General features: G+C 36.8%; 1 protein-coding gene across 3 annotated transcripts in view; it reads left to right on the top strand.

Moving 5' to 3' along the window:
- The window catches only part of LOC131687848 (uncharacterized), a 67,721-nt gene that overhangs the window by 38,878 nt on the left and 8,502 nt on the right, over window positions 1-20,341 (top strand). The window contains exons 8-9 of one of the 3 annotated variants that reach the window (XR_009305219.1): window positions 7,033-7,405; window positions 7,472-7,745. The exons of 1 other annotated variant lie outside the window; for it this stretch is intronic. Coding sequence is in view for 1 of the 2 variants with exons in the window: in XM_058971936.1 (XP_058827919.1) it covers window positions 7,033-7,202 (170 nt within the window). In the remaining variant the exon portion in view is untranslated. Of the gene's footprint in view, window positions 1-7,032; window positions 7,746-20,341 lie in introns of those variants that run through there. One more of the 3 variants, XM_058971936.1, reaches the window with a different exon arrangement.

Genomic DNA, 20,341 nt, shown 5'->3' with positions numbered 1-20,341 from the left:
TTAGTCTATCCTCATATCGAGTCTCCTTCAAAATATCTGAAAGTATTTCTAAAGTCATCTTAATGAAAAATCAAAACAGAGAAATTTATTTTTTTTTATTTTAAATTTATTGGCCACGGCTCAATACGTTAGCACGACTGAGCCGTGGATCTTCTGTGTTTTTACAATATGTAAAAATAGAAAAAAAAAAAATATCGCTACAGTCTGTTCGTCGGGTCTTGACGCATCTTACTGCTGCGTGTTGAGATCCTCTTCCTTGGTGGTGAAATATTAGGTGCGTTGTCTGCCGCACCTTGGGGGTCATTCGGTCCGTCTTCACGGTCGGATGTTCTTATTTGTTGTTTGTGCTTACGGGTCGCTATTGTAAATTTTTCTTCGTCGCTATTTGATTCCTTATTGGTGGTGTTGGTTATTGGTTTGGAAACATTTGCTGTAATCGTTGTTACTTCGAAGTTGTAATGGCCGTTGGTTTAGTGGTACTGGGTTCGATCGCTGATGAGCTTGGGTTAGTGAATGCCCGGTCCGCAGTCGTTGGTTTACCAACCGGTTGTGGTTTAGTATACGACGACTGCATACCGGATTTGGTCGCATCACGTGGAATTTCCTTAGCAGTCTCTGCGCAAGGTTTCCCGTGGTGGAGCGGCTGATCACAATATTGACATGTAGGAATCTGCCCTGGGTACGTGATTAGTGTTCGTTGAGAATATTCAACACCTTGAGGTGATGTGCATGTGAAAGTCAAATAAGGGGGAATAGGTTTTGTCGGACGCATTCTCACCACATGGACACCGCTGCGGAGTCCTGGGAAGAAGTTCCTCTAAGTATCCTCCGTAACACTATTCACCTCGCCGTATTTTGACATGTTTTTTTTTATAACGGAGGAATGAGTACGTGGTGCCAGGTCTTGTATCTTTATTTCAATACTGTCAACATCTATATACGTTGGGATACTGTATAAAATGCCATTACATTCGACGACGTGTTTCATGTTGTTCTGGGAAGCGAATGATTCTGCTTGACTAATGTTTTTGAACATAATCAGTACCGCATGACGTAAATGATGGAATTGCACCGCATTAACTTCTGCTACGTTGAGCTTCATGTTAACTTTCAACATTTGCTCCACTTTGATGGTCTTACCGGACATTTCGAGAAATCTACAGAACACAGTTTGCCCGCGACGGGACATACTCTTCCTTTGTATTGTCACTCATTGTTTGTTCACGTTTCACACACTAGGTAGAAGGAATCAATTTTTGCCTTTGAAAATAGCAGTGGAGCGATTTCTAGCGTCTGAACTGAGCAAGATGAGAAACCGAACTGAGCTGCAAAATTTATGTAAATTAAACCATTTTTTTAAACACCCCATTTTCGGTAATTTTCTTATAAAATAAAAAGTACAAAACATAGAGTTCCAGTGTCTTCGACGAAGTATTTTAAAATTTGATTTTCTTCAATTTTCTGGAAGACTGCGAAACTTAATCTAGAACAATTAAAACCCAAATTTTCTGATTTTAATAAACCCACTGTTTAAAATAATAGAAAAATCTTGCAAAGTGCAAGATTTTATCATGAAAATGCAACTATATGTTTTGTATTGTCCAACGTGAAAGCAAATCAAACATACTTCCAAGGGTCAATTCATGAAAACCAAATTTTTTATATAACTTTTGCAGTTTTCATATCCATAATATGTTTTTAGAGTTTTTGAAGACGAACATTTTCTTCTAATACATCGAAGCTGCAGCTTCTATTATTCAAAAGATATAAGAAACTATAATATGAAAAACTGATTTTTTTTATATCAATTTAGCGAAATTTAAAAAAAAAATCGTCTCCGCCATTTTGTGCTCACTTATACCTCGAATCATGACCTTATATATAGTTGATGAAGAATTTTCTTTTGTTTGCCCCAATGAGTGATATTGGTATTCGAAAGAACCCCATTTTTTGCGTTGCGTAACGTTGTGACGATGATTTTGGCGGATTGCACACTGACCTCATCATTTTTGACAGCTGATTATCTAATAAGAGTTCCTCAACAGCATGATAGCGATCATTGTCGGCCGCCCCATCTCCATCGTTCACGGGGAAGGATAAAGGAAAAGATAGACGGGAAGTGTTGATGATCTACCTATTTAACGGAAGGCAGACGATTCATCAGGCTCTTCATGGGTGTTGCGGAATTGGTAGTTTGGAAGGGTATAACACAGAGAACAGACATCCATGATAGAGCAAAAATATTTAAAAAACGTGTGTAAACATTTGAATTAATTTACGATAAACACTAGCGCCGCCACACCAACCTATCCCAACTATCCGTCAAATCCATTCCGGAACCGGTTCGAAATCCAGAATGGATTCAGTATGGAATCTTGCTCAAAGAAAACAACCGATTCTGACTCTAACGGTTGATGCATTTGAGCTGGAATTCATGCTGAAAGTCCGAACCGGTTCCGGACTAGCTTGACTGGGTAGAGGAATAACCGCTGTCAATTCTGTCGAACTCAGCCACAAAAAACATGACGACATTAGCGCACCTGGTTTGGATATCCCAACTACCTTCAAAACCGTTAAATATTTTACACAAGTTGATTGCTGAAGATGGACGTCTGTTCTCTGTGGGTATAAGGTCTAAGATTCGCTCCAAGCAAGCGATGCGATCTGTGAAGCTTAGTTTATTAGGTAGTTGTTTAGTTATTCGTCGAATACACGATCACTCGAAAGAGAAAATATCCTGCTTAGTTTCTTTATTCTATTTAAACTCTGGGTAGCCGGCTACCGAGAGTATCTTATGTTTTCTAAACAAAAGCAATTTGAACTCCACACACCCGACCCTGGGAGTATTTAGACAAATTGCGCTATTATTACGATATATTTATTGTGTTGAAACCTACCGAATGATAACACGTTATACAGACAAAGAGTTATGATAGCGCGAAATGTTATAAATCAAGGAAAGGATTTCCTATTTACCATATCGGATTGTTTGTGAAATACACGTATATGAGCGAAATTACAACGAACATTGAAGGGAAATACAAATGATTGTAAACCTGGTTCACGGGTTTGTTAGCAATAGCGGAACTTGAAATTAGATTCATAAAAACAGCCACGGCGAATTTACGTATTGACCCGTGATAATCGATAGTAGTCAGGATAGTAATCAGATTAAAGTCTTATTGAGGTTGATTTCCGATCAACTGTTCACTTTGACGGTAGTGTTTTCTCGACTATATCTGTTTGCACCCTCACATTCTGCTACTATCGGCAGAAGGCTGATAGCACCCAGTCGTCGACGGTCTAAGGACCAAATGTCATCAATTGATTTAGACTCGCGTGGAGGCATGAGATAGGAACCTTGTGAGAGCTATGTTATCCCACCATTATTTGAAAGAACCCCATTTTTGGCGAAAAAGTGCTAATAACATTTCAACGGTAATAATTAGATAAGTGGTGCCTTGAAACAAATTATTTGCCGTAAAACAATCTTAAAGTTGACTGAAGAATATTTCAGTTTGAAATTAATACCGCAAAAGTTATTTGAATAAATCAGTTTTTCTAAGAAACACCCTAACCTTTGATTTTAAATTTGTTGAAAAATGTAAAGTATGACCGATGGAGCATTACATGTCTTCAGCTAACTATTCTAAAATTTGTCGTTCTACAACTTCACTGAAGATCGTATGGCTCTATCTGTAATGATTCAAAAGTTATTTTTTTGATTTTGTTAAAATTAGAACCACCCTATCAATTTAACAAAAAGAAAGGGCTCATAAACTACGAGAGTTTTTCCAAAAATACAATAAGTTGTTTAGTTTTAGTAAAATCTTAAAATTCCTACTATACTTGCATTCTGGATCACTGTGCAGTGAGATGAGACATTTCTTACACCACTGTTGGTTTATTCATTAGCTTTCAGAACCCATACGAAGTAAGCACTAACATCTGTGTGTTGAACACAGATTTTAGTACCTTATTTAATACTTTTTTGATGGTATCCAACGAGAAAAATTGATCGGAATGATGAGTGAAGCGAAAGCAATTATATGTGTTTGTGATCTCGCTTTGCAGGCAGGGTACGATCACCGTCGCTAGTGCGATAATCATGTTTTTTCTGGGACATCATCATATCCCAGAGATAGCATAAGAACAGAGCTGCAACTTTTCACCAGGTTGTTATGAACTTGAAGGAAGAACAAATCTCAAATCATGCCTTACTATGTTCAATTCGCAGTTTTTCATTTGCATCATCCATTCAAACAGCCAAGCTGCTCAATCATTTTCCATTCATTTTTGATTTCATCGTCCCTGTGAATATCTCTGTACTGGAATATTGACTAGGTTTATCAAGCAAAACTACTCTGAACGTACTTCTTACTGTTCGTGTAAGCTTGAAAACGCAAAATATGTCAACATTTAACCTAAACTGGCCTCTACAGAGCGGATGACAACTTTGGTTGGTGATTTCAATTTGAAATGACGACGTACGGTTTCGTTATGAAAATCTCACCAACTTGAAAGTGAATAATTGAGGGAGGCTTTGAATTTGAATCATGGTTGGGTTTGATTGAGCTGAAAGTTGGCATTTGAAAAATTTTGCACCACTGCATAAGAGTAATGCATTGGACCGTGTCTCGAAGGTTGCGGGCTCAAATCTCGCGTCTGGGGGATTTTTTTCACATAATTGCTTTCGCTTCACCCATCATTAGGGAGCTATTCGCATCCCACATTTCACAACTACCGCGCAAAGGCTTGCGGCTACGCACACAATTGCATACGTCACAGCAAACAAAATACATGATGAGCCAATCGACAGCGGTGACTAACCAGATTAAGTTTTCGTAATGCAATTTATTTTTTTCCTTTATAAGAAGTTTTTTCTAAGAAATATATCATAGGTAAACATTATTCAACGCTTTTTGTGAAAAGGGCGATACTTACAAATGTATACATAGGCATTTTTAATCTATGCGAATAAAGCCTTCGGAACGTAACAAATTGACCGAAAAATTTGAATTCTACGAGATTGCTTTCTTAAATTACACAATTTAATTTTTCACAGTTAAATATAATTTATTTTCGCCAATTTTACATCTCTGTGTCGGTTTACATTTAAAGTGGTTTAGTTTCGTACTTTTTATCTTTGTTTTTCTGTTGTATAATTTTGTTTAATTTGTTCTTGTTGAACGAAACTGTATTTTTGTTTGTATATTTTGAGTTTCGCCCTCCACGCTCTATGCAACAATCGGAGCGATTCTTTTTTTGCTACCAGTTTAGAGGCGAAACTGTTTTTCATGCTTTTTACGATTACCAATCTGATACCAACTGTAGTAACAATGATCGCCATTGTGAAAACCTGGAAAAAATCGATGGTGTAAAACGGTAGTTATTGTAAAAAAACGTAAGGGCGATACTTCAATGGTGATAGGTGGGATCGAAAAACTAAACAATCGCCGAAAGGTCGTTACTATCATTTTGTCGATTTATATAGCAAAAACAAAATTTAATTTAATAAATTTAAATACTTTAGGAAGCTTTGAGTTTCGATCACTGAATCATGAATCGCAAAAAAGTATAGTTTTTAAATAGGAAATAAAACCAAGTTTGGAAATATTCACTATTGATTTTCTTTTAATGGTGTCACTGCTAGTATCACCCTTTTTAAGAAAAAGCGTTGAATTCTATTGTAAAAAATAACGGTCGAAATTGCCCCGTAAGAAGGTCCGATTTACCTCTACATTGTAAAAGGCTAGAAAAACGCAATTTCGCAGTTGCAGTTTGTTGCAGTTTTGCAAATCGTCGCATAGCGCTGTCATGGAGTGGTACAAATGAGGTTTTAAACAAACAAATTAGGACCTTAGACCGGTAATTTTTTTTCACATCTATCCACCTAAAAGAGCGATTTGCTTGGGTAGGTCCGAAAAGCACCGGCTTCCCCTATGTAAAAATATACCTGGTCGGTTTTGTTTTCACTTAGTTATACACTTAGAAAATGAACTACTCCTGCTACCGAAATCAGTGGCGGATCCAAGGGGAGGGGAGGGTCTTGGCGGTCCGGACCCCCTTTTTTAATGTTTTAACTTATTGAGAAATTTCAAATTAGTTTCAATTTTATATTAGTTTCAAACTCAAAGCCATTTCAAACCAAATTTGTCCAACAAAACTGATATTCATTAAATAAGGTTATTATGTATTACGAGTTGTACAATGTTCATATTAAAATCGATTTTTTTTGTGGATAGGCCCTTGACCGAAATAGTTAACGCGCTACCGTCGTTATAGGGTCCGCAAAGAAAAAGCATTTTATTGCAGACATTTTACACTATTACTACATAAATTCATGAAGTATTCTAAGTAATGCTAGCAATACAAAGTTTATAAATTGATATACTTTCCTTAAAGTTTTTAAATGATCAAAAACAACCGATTTTCATCGCTATTACAACTATACCTACTATCACAACTATTGGGTAAGCTGCCCTATTAAACCTCGTATGCAAAATGTACCCTCAACTAAAATTATTCTTTCTGAAAAGTTTCAGATTAATCGCATGTTTGGGAGATAGAAGGAAAGTTCTACCAAACAAAGGATTTTCCACTGATACTTGATTGGGGCTCATATTTTCTGGTTCTTACGATGCTTCAAATTTAGTTAGTTTGAGGTTTGAAATTCGAGAAAAATCAACGAACATTTTCCGGCTTGAAAAATAATGACATGCCCACCCTAATACATAGTCATATCATGAATCATGAATGCGTGCTTTATACGACAGTCGAATAATGTTTAAGATTGCGTAATTTTTATGATGCCTAACATTAAACTGGATCATTTTATTAAATTGTCCAACTTTTTAAGGTCAGGTAAAAATAATATTAAAATAACAGATTATCTTGTGGTATGATGTGTACTTTAAAAATCTATACACATTGTGACAGTGATATGATAAGTTTTTGTGGATTTTCATTGTTTTCAATTATAAGAGCGAGCCAGGTGCTTAAACACATTATTTTCTCTGTCATTGTTATCAGATGGGTTCACCTACGAACGCAGCGCTATTCAAGAGTGGTTCAGTCGACAGAAGATAGTATCGCCAATGACCAACGTGGAACTAAACACCGACGAGTTAGTTGAAAATGGAAAACTCAAACAAAAGATCGACGAGTACATCAAAGCACTAGACTTGGATAATTTTGAATAGATCGGTATTTTTGGGTTAAATTTGTATGTGATAATATTGTAACCAATTTGAGTCGTGGTGCACCTGACTTAAATTTACCACATGGTATCATCACAAAGCTTTAGGTGTTGATCAGTGTTGGTTGGTTGAAAAGCTAGTAATTTGGTTCACTCATTTAGATCTTTATTTTTGCCCGGGCTGCACGACAAATGATAGATTGAGTTGTATGTAGAAGCCACAAGGGCCACCGAATGAAGCTGTATTAATATAACTCTTTTTTCCCATGCAAGTATTGATAGCTGTAGTAGGTAGCGTATGTTCGCAGGAAAATGTGATAACAGAGGCAATATGGGAAGCCACGAGGGCTAATGATCATGGTGATTTTGCAATGATAAATGATGACACTACGCGTAGTGCCATACTGGATAGAATAAGTATGCGTTGCAACAGAAACAAATCAGTCTACAAGTGCCTAAACTTTCAAATACTTTACTGTAGTGAATTAGAACATATTTGCTAATAAAAATATTTTTATCCATGCAATTCATTAACACATATTATATACATACCGATTTAGCATTGTTTTAGCGAAATGAACTAAAAAGATATTCATTCTAGTGATATAACAGATGATGACACAGCCAACCACGTGAGCAGCGAAAATACGTGTTGAATATCGAATTGTACATAAAGAGAGCAATTCCATGACAGTGAATCATATCCCTACTGTCGACGGATAGCTCTCTTTATTTTCATATTCGAAAAGCACTGCCCTACCTTTTAATGCAACAGGCCCTACTTGAGCGGTACCATTGATAAGAATGGGGTGGACAGGGTCACGCGCCCAACCACATACGCCCGCGGCAAGTCGTGAACTGGCGCACTTGCCCGGCGTGGTCGACTTTATCGCATGCGGTGAGACGTTTTCAATTTTATCATATTGTTATCACATGTTTATCGCACTTCAAGCTCCCTTCCTCCCCCTACAGACCAATTGGGTCCAACGCGCTTATCTCTGCACCGAGCAATACCTGCGACACTCTAGCGCCCACTCTACAAAAACGGTTTCCGCTCTCCCGAACCATCCGTCATGCGTTTCCTCCTGTGTTTCCGTCACCCATCCGTTAGTCAAACAAACTCCGCTTTAAGAATGGGTTCAACAACGTGGTAGTTGTACTCTGTGTACATAGTCTGGTAGAACAGGTACATCACCGTTTGCATTTGAATATTTACCGAAACCTCTCGTTCGCTCGCTGGTTCTGTCGGTTCATTTTTTTTTCGGCCAAATAATTCAAACACATGATCACACTACAGTCGTTGTCGCTAATCGAAAGTTGTCTCTAAAAACCACAACCCCCAACACTTGAACTGATCTAATGGTGATCATAAGCCGGCTTCTGTTCAACTGAGCTATCCGCTGGCTGATCGACGGAAAAGTACAACTTGTGCGTTCCACGTTTTGGAACTGAATGAGCTGTTAGATTCGGTTAGAAGCGCTCTATAGAGGTGCTTCTGCTGCAGCCCCTCCCGGAAGCCACCGACTCCACCTGTTCCTCCAGGGTACAAACCAAAACGCAGACACACTTGTGAAATGAACAAATATGTGATAATTGATAAGATATCCCCATCGCAGAGCAGAGAACCAGTAAAATGTATTATAGTCGAAGGCCCCAGCGTGGAGTAAGGTGTAGTAACTATGTGCCAAGCGGAGCCGATTCTAAAATCCGTAACGGTACAAATGGAAGAAGGATGAACCCATTTCAACAACCGTGCACTAAAATCAAACAACACCGAGCAGGTTACACACAAGATGGTAAATTTCCATCACATACTGTCAGCATCAGCAGCAAAATATTTCAACCCAAATGAAAATTATTACATGTCATCCAGTCTTAACGTAGGATCATATTTTTGTCACATTACAGTATGAAATTCGCACCGTGCCTGTTTCTTAGTCTAATTAATAGTGTAGTCTTTTCCATAAACGATAACTTATCATGTCTTTGACTCGTAGTGAATATAGAGGCCAATTCACGGGGCATTCGGACCAGACAGAAATGACAAATAGTGCCTTAGGATAGGATTTCACGTAGTTTGATACCCAAACAGCTACGGTTTAGCTCAAGCTATATTGCTACTTCTCCCTGGTAGCACAGAGAACAGACATATAAGCTCGAACAAACTTTTCACAAAAACCTGTGTAACGATTTAAATGGAAATACGTTGAAAATCACCATCGCATACAAGTTTGCATACGTGAATCTCCATTGTATACTAGTTTGCATGCAAGGCCCGTATAGCCGTTGCTGGCTGATCGTAGCGCCAGCCAGTGGCAAGTTGCTACTTGCCGTTGTCATTTGAAAGCGACAGTTTTATTTCTTACACAAATTGAAAACTTTACTTGTATGTCAGTTCTCAGTGCTGGTAGTACGCATGGGTACACAGGGCCTGGGCCGGAGGCCACTCGGTTCTGGGGGCCCCCGACTTAGAATGAATTAAAATCATTCTAATGGCTCTAGCGTGTGGGTAATAAAGGATCAGTACCCGTATAATTGTGTACCATATGCCAACCATTTTATCAAACATTTAAAAACCATTTCCAATACGTTCGTTCAACAGTAGAATGGTTATTCTACTGTCTGGTATAATATCGAACATAAGGATTATAATTTTTCATACTCGACCATACAAACTACGGGTTGTTAAGCACAGTCACCATACCAAAATATGTTCTTTTCCATATACATTTTGAAAACATTCCTTTCCAGAACCATACAGATTATGGTGACATGTATATTTTAGAGTTAGCGATGCATAAAACATTAGGTAGAGAAAAAAATCTCTTTCCTTTCACATATCAATTCTATCGATTGATGAAGTTTTATTTTCTTACACCTCATCCTGAAGAAAGCTTCGTCGACACTAAGCGGACTGACGCTTTATCCAATTGAGCTATCGCAGTAATATTGGAAGATGAGGGTTTTTGGTCATGTTAATCTGCAGATTTTTTTTATGTTCAATGATAAATCAATGACAATCAGAAATATCCTGTAGTCAACCTTCCGGCAGTCGCGCTAGTGCACTGAGTGCACGCTGCTTTGAAAAACTAGCGAAATCGTCTTAGGGCACCAGCGGGTGCTCGTTCAGCGAGCCATTTGCGGGACTTCCGGAGGGTCAATGATGCATAAAAATTAAATCAACAGTTGTAAAACTACACTTATTGTCGTTTGAGCATCTCAATGCAGAGTGATAAAATGCTGTCATACCATCATTATGATTATTTTCGATGCTCTACACGACAACACTTAGTTCGCGTAGTGCTTCCGATTTTCGATAACAGAGGGGATTGGGTTTACCCAACGGTCAGATTTGCCCCGCCTTACCGTATGTATCGAGAGAAAAATTTATTGTTAATATTTAACCAAAAAAATCGCATAGTTGGCAGCACTGCCGCCAAAGGTTAAATTTTGCTCTAGATTCCTTGAACAATTTTCTTCAAAAGCCATCTTGCGGTTTGATTCTAGCGTAAATAGAACCGGAGATAAAATCAAAAGAAATCAAATCTCGATAAACATATGATTACGGCTTAAAAGCCAACTGTCAAAATTCTCTTTGAAAGGAAATTCCGGGCAAACTGTTACTGGTCGAACACAGTTCACAGCAGTAAAACTTTTCTCTTTTGTTTACTACCAACATCTGTGATTGACGAGTAACGTTTTGTCCGGAATTTCCTTTCAAAGAGAATTTTGACAGTTGGCTTTTAAGCCGTATTCATATGTTTATCGAGAAATGTTATGGCAATTTGTCAAAACAGGGGGTGCTCCCATGGCCCGAGGAGTGATTCGATTGACACAAAAAATTGTGTTTTATATATTGGCCATAGATGAACAATCCCATAGTTGGCAGCACTGCCGCCAAAAGTTAATTTTTTTTCTAGATTCCTTGAACAATTTTCTTCAAAAGCCATCTTGCGGTTTGATTCTAGAATAAATAGAACCGGAGATAAAATCAAAAGAAATCAAAATTTGGGTTTCATACATTGGCCATAGATGAACAATTCCTCCAAATTTGGTTCAAATCCATGAAGGTCGATTATTGGACGTATCAAGACACTTCGCGTGGAATGACCCATATACCCCCCCCCCCCAACCAAAATTCATTGGATTGCGAAAAAATACTCGATACTGATTAATTTAATTCAATATTGTACAATTATAATTTTGGAAGTACATTCACTACATTGAGAACCTACTATTTTTGGCATCGTTAGGAATTTTGGTAAATTGTGGGAATTGGATCTTGTAACTGATCTCTTAGCCGAGGTCCCGTAGTTGTCAATTTGTTACGTGTAAAAAAAGTAAATTTTGAAAAGTAGAAGAAACGTGATGAAAAATTACGTTTTCCGTCTGTCTTTCAGTTCGAGATCGCTTCTTATGAGTATTTGATTTTTGTTGTATTATCAATTATATAAATAACCTCTAGGCAGGATTGGAAATAATAAAAATTTCAAAATATCTCAAGCTAATGGGTTATTAATGGTGTATATCTGAGTGTTGAATTGAATGGTCTAATAAAATTTTGAATACGAGAACTCGTTTCAGAGTTGTGATCTTTCATAGTGAAGAAAAGTTAAATTAATGGTCTAAAACGGTCAAGATAACACTATTTCGAAACTGTCTGCTTTGCATGTTTAGTATCTTTGAAGAATATTAGAACATAAACCTCAAAATGATTATAAAGTACATATTCTTCGAACAAATTTAGTTCGAGGCTTAATGTCTTCAGCTTCTTTTCGAAAAAGTTATTACGGGCTAAGCGTAGTTGGTAAGTCGATTGCCTTGTGCGCAGCTCACCTGGATTCGACTCCTAAACCTCGCACATAAGGTTAGAAATTCTTCTAACATGAAAAAAGAAATTAGTTATGGCATTTGCATTTCGACTTCGTCTCATCAGAGTCCAACACTAACTTAGTTAACGGGCTAAACTAGTGCTGGATTGACTGAAAAATGCACTGCCAAAATACTATAAGTTTTTTTTTATTATTTTCTATTTGATTATATTGTTTTGTTTGCATTACATTTCTAATTTAGTATATTGGGTGTTCAGCCACAAGGGGTGACTCTTCATCCCTATTGTTTACATGATTCAGTTAATTATTATTAAGTTATAATATGCTTTCGCAGTTAAGTATTTTTTTCAGTTGGATGTTTTAAACCTACTTGTCTTCTGAATAAGGAGTTAAACAAATCTTATAAACTAACTTATAAACTATAAAGAGAGCTAATCGTTGCAATTGAAGATTGCAACTATTTTTGTCGGAAGTTGCTTATAATACTGTTCGTCATAATTTCTAATGTTTCTATGTTTGCGAGTCTGTGCAACTGATTTGTGCTTAACCAGTGAATTTTTTATCGTAAATCAAACCCAAGTATTTAACTTGATCTGACCACGTTAAATTCAAACCATTAAATTTAATTTTATGGTTATTATTTGGTTTAAGAGAAGAAGCTCTTGGCTTATGCGGAAACACAATCAATTGTGTTTTTGCCGCATTAGTGGAAATTTTCCATTTTTTCAGGTAATCATTGAAAATATTTAAGCTTCGTTGCAGTCGACTGCAGATAATACGAAGACTCCTACCAGTGGCTGAGATGCTAGAATCATCACAGAAAAGTGACTTTTTACAGCCTGTAGGTAGATTTGGAAGATCAGAGGTAAAAATATTATATAGTATTGGTGCGACGCTTGATCCTTGAGGGACACCTGCTCTGACGGGCAGCTTATTAGATTTACAATTCTGATAAGAAACCTGTAGGGTACGGTTAGTAAGATAATTTTTAATTATCTTTATTATGTAAATTGGAAAATTGAAATCCCACATTTTGGCAATTAAACCTTTGTGCCAAACACTGTCGAAAGCTTTTTCGATGTCTAGAAGAGCAACTTCAGTGGAATAGCCCTCTGAGATATTTGCCTTTATCATGTTAGTTACTCGAATGTCCAATACGAAATCCAAACTGCTCAGGAAGAAAAATAGAATTCTCATTGATATGTGACATCATTCTAGTTAGGATGATTTTTTCAAATAATTTACTAATAGAAGACAGTAAGCTAATTGGTCGATAGCTAGATGCTTCTTCTGGGTTTTTATCTGGCTTCAAAATAGGAATAATCTTGGCATTTTTCCATCTTTCAGGGAAGTATGCTAATTCAAAACATTTGTTAAATATTTTGACCAAGTATCTCATGGTGATTTCGGGAAGGTTTTTAAGAAGAATGTTGAAAATTCCATCATAACTTGGATCTTTCATATTTTTTAACTTTTTCATGATGGATTTGATCTCATCATAGTTTGTTTCAACAATATCGTCTAGAGACAATACTTGATTTGAAACGTTTTCCTATATTTATAAGACTTCGGTTTCAATAGGACTCACAAAGTTGAGATTAAAATTATGGACGCTTTCAAACTGCTGAGCAAGTTTTTAAGCTTTTTCTTCGTTTGTAAGAAGTATGTGGTCACCTTCCTTCAAAGCTGGAATTGGTTTCTGAGGTTTCTTAAGAACCTTAAAAAGTTTTCAGAAAGGTTTAGAATTTGACTTCAACCTCTTTCGCGAAATTTTCATTTCTTAAGAGTGTGAATCTATGCTTAATTTCTTTTTGTAGATCGTTGATATTGACGTCTTCGAACATTCTTCAAGCGAATCAGAAGTTGAAGATCGTCGTCAATAATAGGAGTATTAAGTTTTTTCTGTGTTGGTACTGATAAATTTCTAGCATCAACTATAGATATACTTAAATTTTGTAATGCCGTATCAATGTCAGCTTTATTTTGTAAATCAAGGTCATGATTAAAATTATTCTCAATATAAGTTTTGTACCTTTCCCAATTCGCTTTGTGATAATTGAACACTGAGCTAATGGGATTGGAAACAGCTTCTTGAGAAAGTGAAAAAGTTACTGGAAGATGATCATAATCAAAGTCAGCATGTGTAATCAATTCGCTACAAATGTGACATTGATCTGTCAAAACCAGATCAATTGTTGATGGATTTCTTACAGACGAATAGCACGTAGGACCATTCGGGAACAAAATTGAATAATAACCAACAGAGCAATCATTAAAAAGTAGTTTACCGTTGGAATTGCTTTGAGCATTATTCCAGGCTCGGTGTTTGGCGTTAAAATCACCGATTATGAAGAATTTCGACCGATTTCTTGTAAGTTTTTGTAAGTCTCCTTTCAAGAAATTAATTTGCTCGCCAGCGCACTGAAAAGGCAAATAGGCTGCAGCAATAAAAATGATACCAAGATCAGTTTCAACTTCGATACCCAAACTCTCGATCACTCTTCGATCAAATCGATGAATAACAAAATTAGAGTTACTCTTCAATTTAATATTTGGTTTTAAAAAAGTTTCGGTCACAACGGATATATGCACATTATGTATCCTCAAGAAGTTGAAAAATTCGTCTTCGCACGTTTTTAATGAACGAGCATTCCAATTTAATAAATTTAAATGATTATTTAAAGTCATTGTTAAACTTTAATTTCATTACAATTTTGTTGGCAAATTCCCAACCCGCTTGAAAAGCTTCAAACATGAAGGTAGAATTTAACATGGCAATCATCATGGGTAACATAGAGTCCTGCAGGTATTTTGATTTTCCATTCGTTACGCTACCTAGATCCATTGGACTAAAGGAAGCGTTGGGTGCAAACGAGTTTGTGGGCGTGGTAACTGTAGCCGTTATTTTGGCCTTGTTACCTGCCACCGAGGCATAAGATGACACACCATTGTAGGATGGTGTGACGGAGGTAGAAGAAATTGTTAATCTATTTTGAATCGGATTAACACTTGGACGTGTTTTCTTGAAGTGTACCTTAAGAAGTAGGTACATTTTTTATTTGTTGTTTTTGTTGTCTAGAACGAGAATTTATAATTTTTTCTCGAACTGGACAACCCCAGAAATTATATTTATGATTTTCGCTGCAATTAGCGCATTTGAAACTTTCTGTGGTTTGTTTTACCGGACAAGTATCTTTAGTGTGCGATTTATCACCACAGATCATACATTTGGAATCCAAATGACAATTTTTTGTGCCGTGCCCAAAGCCTTGGCATCTACGACACTGGGTCAGATTTTGAATTCTGCTCCCATGTCGTCTATAATGTTCCCACTTTACTCACACGTGGAACATAAAACGTGCTTTTTCAAATACTTTCAAATTATTAACCTCATTACGGTTAAAATGAATTAAATAAAGCTCCTGGAAAATGCCAGAGCGTACTGGCGTGTTATCGAGAAAAGCCAAGTAAATTTTTCAATTCGTTGGATATTTCAACCAAACTTTGACCTTGTGGTAGCTCTTTCAAGACAGCCTTGAATGGTCTATTTGTCTTGAAATCATATGAATAAAATTTATATAACTTCTCCGTAAGATACTGGAGTAGTCGTTTGTGGCCAATCAATTCCTCCGCTGTAACTCGACATTCTCGTCTTCGGCCAATCTGAAAATAGACTTTCACGTCCGGAAGGAACGTCGAAAGCTCAGTTCGAAAGGTTTTAAAGTCGGAGATCATCACTGTTATAGGCGGAGGTGATTGCGTTTTCTTCTCATTGGCATTATGCGCAATGCGAGGAAATTTCATCAGCTTCACATTCGGATAAAACATCGAATGAGTTGCTGCAGTCAATTGAATTTTCGGGTGGAGAAGTTACCCTTTTCCGTTTAGCTTTAATTTTTGGCACACGGCCTTTCTGGGAGGACCCAGGCGTGTTGAAAAAATAAAATATTTCTTTAGGCTGAATTGTTCTTGAAAAATGTTTTAGTCTTGAAACAGACTGATTGAGTAGAAAAAGTAGGTAGTGTTGAAAAAGACTAATTGTCGAAAAAATATAGATAGCCTTGAGAAAGACTGTTGCTGTTGAAAAACTCTAGGTAAACCAGGAGCTATCAAGATTTGTGACCGGTTCGAAAGAAAGTTCAAGTCGGTATGATACTATAAGTTTAATGTACTGAAATCATTGCTGTATGCCTTCGCGTAAATTCAAGCTTTCTTGATATTTTTCGCACAAAAAAGTATGTAACCCCTTAAATAAGCGAAGCGAAAAGTCGAGTACAACGTGTTCTTATTCATCCTACCATTTGAGCTAATGTTTTCAGTGCTAATGCGCTGAATAGAGATAGCAGATACTGCTCAAACTAATGAGCACTTTTGTTGTTGTATTAATTTATGAATAATTCGTAAATTGGAGATTACAGAGCTGAGAGATTTGGATTCATATGTGTACTTTGACATTTCCAATGATTTTTTAGAATATTCGTCATATGTATAGAAACAATCGCTAAGCAAAGTTATGCTGAAAAAGTTGTACATATTTTGTTACAAAATGCAAAACATACATTGCCGGAGAGTATTTTTTTATATTAAAGCCGGCGGATGCCCGTTGTTTTTTCTTGTGGTACTTTTTTATAAAAGCCCGCCTCTCACCCCACACCAAAAGGCTCGCATAGAGAGCCCCCTGGTAGTGGACACTTTTCACTGTCTTTCTCATAGAATCGAAATGTCATCCACATATTTAATAACTCTTAAATTTTGAAATAAAAATAGTTGACGTCTTTAAATAAATAAATTTTCTATCTCACTTTTAGGTGGATTAATCACAATTCAGTATACATCAAAAGAAGCGGGCTTCATTCTGAAACAGTATTTCTAACTCACCAAATCGCTAAAATCAACTCCTATCAAACCACCATTAATTAAACGCACGTTTTGGTATCATTGCGACCACTGCACACTGCAGTGCACAATGGTCCGAATTAGGATTGACAGCAAACTTTGCTGAGAACGTCATATTTGTAACTTTAATTGTTTTAATTTTACAGCTATTGAAATGTTGTGTGATAGGGTATGCTTAAAAAAATCAGTTATTTCACCATAACTTTTTAAATGATTTTTTTTCCTTCAATAGCGTCTTCACAAAACTTTTAGAGCTTTTCAAGACAAATATAATTTATGAAGACAGATTTGAGATAGCTCATTTAATTCAAAAGTTATAAGCATTTTTAGCAAAAAAACACAACCTTTTCTAATGTTGATATCTCAAAATGGAGCAAGTGAAATTGATTTCTTCTTTTTGCATTCGAAAGACCATAATTGATAGTATATGTTAAGAAAAAATCTCAGAGGTCATTTTTGTTTACCTCATTTTATTTTAGTTTGAATATTATGAATATTAAAGGGCGAACACGAAATTATTGCGACACATTCAACAGGGCATAACTTTTTTACCATTGGGTAAAATCAACCAAATTTTGCACACTTTCTCATTGATGTGTGATGTTTACATGCTGTTAAACTCGAAGTCGTGTTTTTCGATTCAACGAAAATGGAGGTGAACCAACGCGAGTCGAGAGAACAAATTCTTTCCAAACACCTGGAATTTCCTGACCTGTCGCACCGGCAGTTGGGAAAAATGTTGAACATTCACCATTCAACCGTCTCCAGAGTGTTGAAGCGGTTCCAGAAGCGGTTGACGTTGCACCACAGTAAAGAAGCTGGAAGAAAACCGGGACCGGAGAACAAAAAGACGGAGGGAAATCTCATTTGGCAGGCCATCTGTTCTTGCGGACTGAGGAGTGAACCGAACCGAAGAGTAAATGGCGAGATCTCCAAATCTGAGGTCCTCGAGAAGCGCCTTTTGCCATTCTTGCAGCAGCACGACGAAGCTCCGCTATTTTGGCCAGATTTGGCATCATGCCACTATTCTAAAAGTGCCCTGGAGTGGTATGAGGCCAATTCTGTCCATTTTGTTCCAAAGGACATGAATCCGCCAAACTGTCCGGAGCTGCGCCCGGTGGAGCAGTACTGGGCAATGATGAAGCGGGAACTTCGGAAGAGCAAGAAGACAGTCAAAGACGAGAAGGACATGTTAAGAAAATGGAAAAAACTGAGAAACTGGTACCGGATGACACTGTAAAGACTTTAATGGAGGGCATCAAGCGAAAATGCGTTCAATTTTACACTCAAGGCTCTATCGATTAACTTTTCTTTTGATTTTTGAAGTAAATATATGTATAAAACTACCCTCAAATTTTGGTTTGATTTTAAACATTATAAGAAAATTGGCATGACATTTTCGGTGTCGCAATAATTTCGTGTTCGCCCTTTATTACTGTTAGTAGCATTAAAAGTAAAACGGTCAGTGTAACCTAGCAACTATTTTTAAAATAAGATCAGATACATAAACAAAACCTCAAATAACGCTGCCGGAGTGTGTCGAAGGGCCCGCTCAGTTGTTGTTTCCGATGTAGCATGCAAATGAATGGTTTCATAGCAACATACAAGTTTTATTGGAATGTCAAATTGTTGTGTAGCGTTGAAACACGTTGTACGTTTGCAGTTCTGTTCAAATCCCACAGAAGCAGGAATGGATGAAGGTTACTTAATTGTTATTCTTTTCCATTTTTCCACTAATTGTGGTATATTGTACCTACCTATTTCACAGTATTGGCTATCGGTCATAGAGAACTCGCCGAACTTCTAATAAGGCACCGCAAGGAAGAGTACGTAGTGGCCTTTATTCGAGATAAGTTCAAGTATGAAGATATTGACGAAAGCGAACTCCAAAAGAAAGTGCATCTGTTTACGATTACGATTTTCCACTTTATGGGCTAAGACCTGCCGAAATCGCGATCGTTTTTTCCACAAAAATACTACTTGGCTACGAGGTTCAATGCAATTGGAAAAAGCTTGCAGTAATACTGGACAAGGCCGACCGACGAAGGTATTCGCTGACTCTAGCAGAAGGACAAAACTGAGAAAAATTGAAGCACTCTCTGGAGCAATACCAAGAGACGAGGTGATGTTTGCAGCTGCAAAAAGTGCAACATCTTCTGGACATCGAACCGCAGGGCATATCATAGAAGTCCTATCAGTGAATCCGGCACGACCGACTGAATTGAAACGTGTTAGTTACTAGTATCAGTTCCAGCTACGTTGAGGAATATTCAGCGGACGAAGCATTGGCATTCATTTGTAGAAACGATTTTTCAAAGGCACAATATTACTGATATATTGAACATTCGGTTGTCGAGTCAACAAAGTGGGATCAAGTTGTACCCATCATACCATATAATTCTGGAGGCACAGCATCAAAGCTATCCTAAAGGTAAAATTTGTACCCAAATTTGCAATTTGAATTCAAAGATATCAAAAACATTAATAGTTGAAAATGTTTTTAATCACTTGGTCATTCAAATTCCAAGTTATTGATATCTGTTAGAAAGATTAAGATAAGATATTTAGGTTTGAAGAAAACCATTTTTGTTGTAAAAATCACCTGCAGCTGTTCTAACAAAATTGATTGAAACATCAGTGCTACGGTAAAAATGTGATCCAATGAAAGTTTCAAAAATCTCTATAACAATGAATTTGCGAGAAATTAACACATCAAAAGACAATATAAGCAACCCGATTTTCAAGAGCCACCCTAACTCAAATCTTCAAAAAAAATTATAGCGAATTAACCATTATAGATAACCTTGTTTATTCAGCAATCTTACTTCAATTCATTTGCGTTATTATATTGCAGGGCATTGCGCAGGTAATTTTCACACATCTAAACAGTCAATACTTTGAGCAGCCTAACCACAAGGACCACAAATTTGGTCTCAGTTGTGCTATCTTATGACAAACGCCATGTTGAGGTAAACTGAGTTAGATATGCCACAGTACTTGTCTAAAAAATCTCTACAAAGTGACGTTTGCAGAATTTTGAAATTCTGTGTTCTATTGAAAATTTTCTCTAGAACTAGTCCTATTATGCAGAGAAGCACTTTTCTCTGTACTTGACTCTTAAAATGCACAGACTCTGGGTCTAACTATAAAAAATTATTCCGTCAGACACTAATTACCCTGTTACCAGTTATATTATACATAAATCATACATTGCTATACTTATTGTAACCATTAATTACAACACGTATAGTATAAAATATAGTTAACCCTTAAATGCATAACACTGCTTTTAAAACAACGCTGTGAAAAACATCTCAAAATTATCACAGTAATGTATTCAAACTATGACAAAATTTTCACATAATTAGAAAAAAAAAGATTTGTGCCTTTGAGGGTTAATATGACTCCTATGTTC

The sequence above is a fragment of the Topomyia yanbarensis genome, chromosome 3, assembly GCF_030247195.1.
Source record: "Topomyia yanbarensis strain Yona2022 chromosome 3, ASM3024719v1, whole genome shotgun sequence".
Taxonomy (NCBI): domain Eukaryota; kingdom Metazoa; phylum Arthropoda; class Insecta; order Diptera; family Culicidae; genus Topomyia; species Topomyia yanbarensis.
This window is presented reverse-complemented; position numbering and strand designations above follow the sequence as displayed.